Source organism: Dermacentor variabilis, chromosome 7 (genome assembly GCF_050947875.1).
Source record: "Dermacentor variabilis isolate Ectoservices chromosome 7, ASM5094787v1, whole genome shotgun sequence".
Classification (NCBI taxonomy): Eukaryota; Metazoa; Arthropoda; class Arachnida; order Ixodida; family Ixodidae; genus Dermacentor; species Dermacentor variabilis.
The window spans coordinates 50965489-50974048 of record NC_134574.1 but is presented as its reverse complement, the minus strand read 5'-3'; the positions used below and the strand labels follow the sequence as shown (position 1 = coordinate 50974048).

General features: G+C 46.9%; 1 protein-coding gene across 1 annotated transcript; it reads left to right on the top strand.

The window, feature by feature from the left end:
• The first annotated feature begins 5469 nt into the window (after window positions 1-5469).
• On the top strand, window positions 5470-8028 carry LOC142588621 (uncharacterized). Its single transcript, XM_075700454.1, has one exon. It carries the CDS (start codon window positions 5470-5472, stop codon window positions 8026-8028), a length of 2559 nt encoding a protein of 852 aa, XP_075556569.1.
• Window positions 8029-8560: the final 532 nt, after the last annotated feature.

Genomic DNA, 8560 nt, shown 5'->3' with positions numbered 1-8560 from the left:
TAGAGACCGGATATTGAAAACTTCACGTACGACCATATATTCCCAATCTGCGCCGATACTTCAAGTGTCAGCGTTTTGGCATGCATCGCAGAGCTGCCGAGGGCGTGCTACTTGTGCAAAATGTGCATCTAAAGACCACACATCAGGTAACTGTTCTTCACCAACCCACTGCACTAACTGTGATGGAGACCACCCCGCCTATTCGCGATCGTGCCCATCATGGAAGAAAGAAAAACAAATAATCGAACTGAAGGTTAAACTAAGCATTTCTTTTCCAGAAGCGCGCAAGCGTTTTTCTGTCCACCACCAATCGAATCCGTCCTACAGTGATGTGACGCGCCGGGGGGCAGTGCCACATCCTCTGGCGGCCGCTCAAGTCACACGGAGTGTGACGGCGGTTACGCCATCAGCCCCCCTGGCGGGAGCAGCCACTGCTCTTCCGCCCCCCTAGCACGAAGGGCCAGCAGACCCCCGAGCCTGCCGGTCCCAGGGCCACTGCTCGTGCAGACAGGCGCCAAAAACCCCCGAGAGTGCCCGCTGAGCGGCCGTCATCCAGCGCCTCTGACGAGGCGATGAATGTAACAAATACTTCTCCGGCGTCTCAGACGCCGAAGGAACGGCGTTGCTCCCTGGAGCGCGCCAACAAAAAAGAAATACCCTGCATCAAGGGGCCTGGAAAGGTCCCCTGAGCCATCCTAAGGGATATCTCTTGACACAAGCACATAAACACAAACAATATGGATACACAAATATTACACTGGAACGTGAGAGGTTTGATCCACAACCTCGACGATGTCAAAGAACTCTTACACAAATACAATCCAAAGGTGCTGTGTGTTCAGGAGACACATCTTAAATCTACACAAAGAAACTTTCTTAGGCAATACGCTATTTTCCGGAAAGACCGACATGATCCTGTTGCATCGTCCGGTGGTGTAGCAATAATAGTCGACAGAGGCGTTGCTTGTCGTCAAATGCAACTCCAAACTCCTCTTGAGGCAGTGGCTATCGAAGCAGTTCTATTCAATAAACTAGTTACCATCACGTCTGTATACATCCCGCCAAGTTATCAACTCTCTAGCACAACATTTCAAAGCTTTATTGATGAGCTGCGTCACCCTTACATAGGCGTCGGTGATCTAAACGCGCATAGCACACTGTGGGGCGACTCACGCTGTAATGCGAGAGGATGGCTTATAGAAAACATCCTATTCACTTCAAGTTCCTGCTTGCTTAACAAGAAAAAGCCAACATTTTACAGCTCTACACATAAAACATTTTCTTCGATAGACCTAAGCATAGCGTCTAGTACAATTGTGCCATATCTCCAGTGGGATGTCATTAATAACCCTTATGGCAGTGATCACTTCCCCATCCTTCTAAACCTTAAAAAACAAAGTGAGTGTCATGCACATCTTCCTCGATGGAAAGTTGACTCAGCCAACTGGACAAAGTTTCGCGAACACCGCTGCCCTGGAATGATATCTCTGAACTTAGCTTAGACGACGCAGTAGCATACATAACAGCGTTCATTATTGAGGATGCATCAGTAGGCATTCCCCAAACAAATGGGTCGCCCTCGAAACGACGTATTCCATGTTGGAATGAGGAGTGTAGGGAAGCCAGGAAAAAGCAGAACACGGCTTGCAGCCTCCTCCGTAACTCCCCAACCACAGAGAATCTGATTAATTTCAAGGCAATCAAGTCGCAAGGTAGAAGGACGCGCCGCCGCGCTAAACGAGAAAGTTAGAAAAACTACATAAGCAGCATCAACTCGTATACAGGCGAAGGAAAAGCCTGGAACAGGGTTAACAAAATAAAAGGCCGCGAAACTCATCCCTTACCTTTATTAAATACACAAGGAGACACTCTGGAGGATCAGGCAGATTGTCTGGGAGCACATTTTGAGCACATTTCTAGTGCATCTCATTACACAGATACATTCCTAAAATACCCGCGACTAGCAGAACAAATGAAATTGGGTCGGAACAGCTCATCCAATGAAGCATACAATCGTCCATTTGGAGTGGCTGAGTTCCAGGCCTCACTGAACTGTTGCAACAAGTCCGCCCCGGGAAGTGGCAGAATAATGTATGAGATGATCAGACACCTACACCCTGAAACCCAAGAAACACTTCTGTCACTATTCAATTCTATGTTCTCCGCCGGCTACATTCCGTTTGCCTGGAAAGAAGCAATCGTAATCCCCATTCTCAAAGAGCGCAAGGGCCCTTCCTCATCCGACAGTTATAGGCCTATAGCTCTGACAAGTTGTATATGCAAATTATTTGAGAAAATGATTAACCGTCGCCTCATCCATTTTCTTGAAAGCAACAAGATACTCGATCCCTTACAGTGCGGTTTTAGAGAGGGTAGATCCACAGCAGATCACCTTGTCCGCATCGAGACAAATATCCGTGATGCCTTTGTCCACAAACAGTTTTTCCTCTCCGTATATTTAGATATGGAGAAGGCATACGACACAGCCTGACGCTTTGGAATCCTCCGTGATCTGTCTGAAGTGGGAGTTAGAGGCAACTTGCTATGCGTCATTCAGAGTTACCGCTCGGATCGCACGTTCCGTGTTAGAGTTGGTAACGTTCTGTCTCGTCCATTTACGCAAGAGGCTGGTGTTCCACAAGGAGGTGTGCTGAGCTGCACTCTTTTTATTGTCAAAATCAACTCCATTCAGACTGCCATACCACGTAGCATGTTTTATTCTGTATATATAGATGATATCCAGATAGGTTTTAAATCACGTAATCTAGGTATCTGTGCGCGACATGTACAGCTTTGCTTAAATAAATTGTCTAAGTGGGCGGACGAAAATGGTTTTAAGCTAAATCCGAGAAAAAGTACGTGCATCCTGTTCTTTAATAAGAGAGGTATAGTGGCGGAACCCGTAATCAATCTCAATGGAGAACGGTTATCTGTGAGCTGTGAACACAAATTCTTAGGGATCCTTCTAGACAGTAAGCTAACCTTTGTGCCACACCTGAAGTATCTTAAGGCAAAGTGCCACAAGACTATGAATCTTCTGAAGCTGTTGTCACGCACAGCTTGGGGAAGCGACAGGAGATGCCTAATAAAGTTGTACAAAAGTCTATTATTAACACGCCTTGACTATGGCGCCATAGTCCATAATTCTGCAGGACCTAGTACTCCAAAAATCCTAGATCCAGTCCACCACTTAGGCATCCGCCTTGCTACAGGTGCCTTTAGGACTAGCCCTGTGCAAAGCCTTTACGTCGAATCTACTGAATGGTCCCTATACTACCAAAGGACATATTTAATTCTTTCGTATGCCTTGAAGGTGAAATCAGCTGTGGATCATCCATGTCATTCAATTATTCATGACTCCTCCACGGCCAGGCTTTTCCGTAACCGCCCAAGTGTCCGGCCTCCTCTGTCCCTCCGGTTGGAAGCACTCTCAGAAAAAACAGGGGTCTCTCTTTTAGAGAATGTCTTAATGGCGCCCTCTCGGCTTCCACCGCCTTGGGAGTGGCAAACTCCGCAATGTGACCTCTCTTTCTTAGAATTATCGAAACAAGCACATGAAGCTCACCAACAATCACATTTTATTGAACTTAAAGAGTAGTATTCCTGTGACGAATATTACACAGATGCTTCGAAGTCTCCTGCTGGTGTTGCTTACGCAGCTCTCGGACCCTCATTTTCAACATCTGGGCCACTAAACCCACACACTAGTATCTTTACGGCAGAAGCATACGGTATACTTTCGGCTATTAAAAACATAAGGTGCAGAAATGTCGCTAAAGCTGTTGTATTTACAGACTCATTAAGCGTCGTGAGAGTCCTGATTAGCTTACGAAAGCATAAGAATCCCGTTTTGAATGAGCTGTATAGCTTGTTGTGCTCCGCATATATGTGCAACCAAGCGATTATACTATGTTGGGTACCTGGCCATAAAGGCATAAAAGGCAACGTAGCTGCTGACGAATACGCTACGTCAGTGAGTTTTAGATATACAGAAGGAAATATCCCCATTCCTGCCACAGACCTAAAGCCCTTTCTTCGCCGTAAATTGAGGAATCATTGGCAAGCAGAGTGGGATACAGAAGCATTGAATAAGTTACACATCATAAAACCAAAACTGGGGAATTGGATAAGTGAGAAAACAGCACGGTACAGAGAAGTACTTCTTTGCCGATTAAGAATAGGACATGCTTACAGTACTCACTCCTACCTCTTAACTGGCGGCGCTTCTCCTACTTGTAGTAGGTGCGGCGATAGCTTGACAGTGATCCATGTTCTTATCCAGTGCCCTGCAATAGAAACAGAGAGGAAAAAGTATTTCGCTTCTGCATATCGGGAAAAAATACTACTTCACCCTGCATTTTTTCTTAGTGATGAACCGCTTTTTAAACTGCAAATAGTTTTAGATTTCTTAGCTGAAACCGACATTCTGAAAATAATTTGGCCAGGAAATTTTAACACATGATTACCAGCCCTTGTGTTCGAGGGCCGTCTTGATGATTTAGTGTAACTGTTGTCTCGTTTTCGTAAGTTTTTTTTATCAAAACACAACTTCCATCGTCCATGTCCATAACTAATCAGTGTCATTATTTTACTAGCTATATATTTACGTCATTTACAGCGAAAGTTTTTAGGCCCTTATACAGCCATGTCACACCTACCATAATAAATTCACTGTTCACGCCATTTAGAATAAATACTTTAAATTAACATTTGTCGCGGCGCTCTTTGGCCATAACTGGCCCTTGCGCCATTAAAAAGCACATATCATCATCATCATTTATTTTCCAACCTTTTCATTTTTATCCTCAGAGGTCAAAAGGAAGCAAGGAGGATAACGTGTTCTTCATCTCACCTATGGAAAAATTAACATGCCCTGCTGTCATCCTAAATGATAAAAAACTGAAAAAAATTCCTGCCCTTTCCAGAAAAGGCGCGCAATTGAAGAAAAATTTGTCCTGGTCCAGGATTCCAACCCAGAACCACCACCTTTCGGGGAAGCGGCTCTACCATCTGAGCTAAGAACGCGGATAGCAGATCGCAGGACGAAGTCTTACTCATCGACCACAAGCTGGCTAAAGGAAATGCACTAGTCATACTGGGAGATTTGAACACCAGAGAGGAGAGCTGGGGATACACGAAAACGGATCAAAAGGGAAGAGCAGTAACCGAGGCAGCTGACAATATCGAGTGTGAACTCATCACGGAAGCCGATACCCCTACGAGAATCGGGAACAGCGTGAACAAGGACACCTGCCCCGGATCTCACGTTTGTCAAAAGAACTAGACAAGCGGAGTGGGACAACCTAATGGAAAACCTAGGTAGCGACCACTATATCCCAATGACGCAAAACACAATAGCTGACAAAATTAGGCGACAGATACGGAAAGCAAACATAGCGGACTGGAAAGCGTTCAGAAAAGCATGTGGCTATACAATAAAAAGCATCGAATCTATAAGACTGGGGGAACATGCTCAAAGAAACACAACGCAAATTCACCAAAGAAATTGAGCGTACGCCGCAGACGCCGGACGTGGACTCTAGACTTCTCAGACTATGGGAAGCCAGAAGGGGGCTCACAAAAAGGTGGAAAAGACGGAAATACAACAGAAAGCTCAAGCTAAAGATCGCGGAAATCACGAAAAAGACAGAAGAGTACGCGGCGGAGCTAGCGAAGCGAAATTGGGCGCAATTCAGTGACTCTCTAAACGGAACCTTGAGCACTGCAAAAACATGGCGCATACTCAAGGCACTCCTAGATCCGGCAAAATCAAAGATCGAAAACAACAAAGTCACATGCCGACTGGTGCACCAGTACGAGGGAACAGACTCGGAACTATTGGACAAAGTACGCAAAAAGTGCTACGGCGACGGCGACCCAGCAGCCTACACAGAGCGCTACAATGAAGAAAAAAATGGAAGGCTGGATAGACCCATCACCCGGGAAGAGGTGTACGCGGCGATAAGAAGCGCAACAAAGAACACAGCCGCAGGTGCGGACAAGATCAAAAACGCGCTCATCCGCAACCTCGGAGACGAGCTAGTCGAAAAGCTAACCCAATACCTCAATGGACACTGGCAAGCGGGAACAGTACCGGAAGAGTGGAAACACGCGGAAGTCATCATGATCCCGAAACCAGGCAAGAAACTTCAAGTGGAAAACCTCAGACCAATCTCCCTTACATCATGCCTAGGCAAAATCTATGAGAGAGTGGTTACGAGGAGGCTACAAAATCATATGGAAGAAAACGAGCTGTACCCCCACAGTATGTTCGGTTTCAGAGCCAGGCTCTCGACCCAAGATGTACTGCTGCAAATCAGAGAAGAGGTACTGAGCAATATCCCGCTCAACGGAGAGCACATCATGGCACTGGACGTCAAAGGCGCCTTTGACAACGTAAGCCACGAAGCCATCCTGACAGGATTAGACAACCTAAATTGCGACATGAAAATACACAGCTACGTCAAGGCAGTTTTGTCCAACAGAACAGCAACAATCGGCCTGGGCGAGCTGAGATCCGAAAAGTTCAACACCCCAAACAAAGGCACACCACAGGGATCGGTCATCTCACCCATCCTGTTCAATGCTGCCATGATTGGACTGGCCCAACAACTAGACCAAATCGATGGCGTACGCCACGCCATGTACGCCGACGTTATCACTGTATGGGTCACCAAAGGCTCACTCAGGGAAAAGGAAGAAAGATTACAAGAAGCTGCGACATGCGTAGAGGAATATGTCAAGGCAAGAGGTCTAGCGTGCTCAACGGAGAAGTCCGAGCTACTAAAAGTATGGCGAGGCAAGAAGAATCGCACCGTCCCAGAGGAAGTAAACATGAAGTTGAACATCCACCTCGAGGGACAGCCAATCCCGGAGAAAACGCTCATCAGGATATTAGGAATGTGGATACAATCGAACCAACGATGTACCCACACCCTAACACTACTTAAAACTGCAGCCAACCAAGTGTCCCGCATGATAATGCGGGCCTCGCGGAAAAGACACGGCATGAAGGAAGCAGACACACTCAAACTGGTCAGAAGCCTGGTGGTCAGTAGAGTGACGTACAGCCTCCCGTACTACCACTGTACGAAGCACGAAATGCAACAAGCGGACGCAATCCTGAGGAAAACCCTCAAGACGGCGCTCCACCTACCGCAGTCAACATCGACCGACAAACTCCTGGCCCTGGGGCTGCACAACAGTCTCGAGGAGCTCCAAGAAGCGCAGATAATCGCGCAAATGCAAAGACTAAAGCTATCGGCAACGGGCAGAAGACTCCTGAGCAGATACGGCGGTGAAGCTACCATAAATGAGGCACAAAACACGGAGACGATACCGGACGAATACAGAAACACCATCAAAGTAGCACGGATACCCAGCAATGTGGACCCGAAGCTACACATGGCACGAAGACAAGCAAGAGCAGAGTATGTACAAAGAACACTGGCAACTAGACACGACACAGTGTACGTAGACGCCGCTACCTACACTGAGGACAGAAACCACAAGAAAAGCAAAGTCGCAACGGTGATCAACTCGGACCTAAAAGAAATCACCAGCGCATCAATTCGGAACTGTACGGTAGTTGAGGCCGAAGAGGCAGCCGTGGCTCTAGCGGTAGCGGAGGGCTACCGATCCAACATATCCTTAACCATACTCACAGACTCACAAGCAGCATGCCGCAACCATCTAAACGGCAGAATCAGCCACAGCGCGCTCCGCATCCTTCGCTCAAGTGGCAAAACCGCCAACAACCAGGCCAAACAAACGATAGTTTGGGTGCCGGGACATACCCACATTACGGGAAATCAGGAGGCCGATAGGATAGCTCGAGGGCGCGCAACAAACCGAGCATCCAACAATCCCGACCCCGCTGAGGAAACCGATCCGGTAGCCCAAAGCTATACAGAGATACTAAACTACTACAGAGGCATCAGACGAAAATACCCGCCCCCTCACAAACAACTAAATAGAGAAGACGCCGTAGCATTCGACAGCTACAAACGGGAACATTCCCGTGCCTAAACATGCTAAGCAAGATCTACCCTACGCAGTACGAGAGCAAGTGCCCATGGTGTGGAGACAAACCAAGCCTATACCATACCACATGGGCTTGCCAGAAAACAGAAGCGCTAGCCATAATAAAAAACCCGAGTGCGGAACAGTGGGAGAGGATGCTATGCAGCGACATCCTGAAAGTCCAACAAGGACAAGTAAGGCGTGCACGCAGGGCAGCTACCCTCACCGGAGCCCTGGACTAGGGGAACCGAACCTGGAGAGAAGATGGAAGACTCCATCTGAAGCCGCAAAAATCACTGAAAAATAAAGCAAATAAACGTTTTTCATCATCATCATCGAAGTAAAGGCATGAGCTTGACATAATTGTACTACGGAAACCCGCAAGGTAGAGAGAATTAATAAAAGCAAAACGAGACATCCACCCAATAGTAGCTAACATCATAAGAAGTCAAAAAACACTGACACCAAGGACAACACAGCGGATATTACTTGTGCTTGATAAACGAAACAAATAAAAGATAAATTAATGGAAATGAAA

Bases quoted from the DNA above. Each gene is read 5' to 3' on its own strand.
- LOC142588621 (XM_075700454.1), top strand. From the start codon at position 5,470: ATGCTCAAAGAAACACAACGCAAATTCACCAAAGAAATTGAGCGTACG.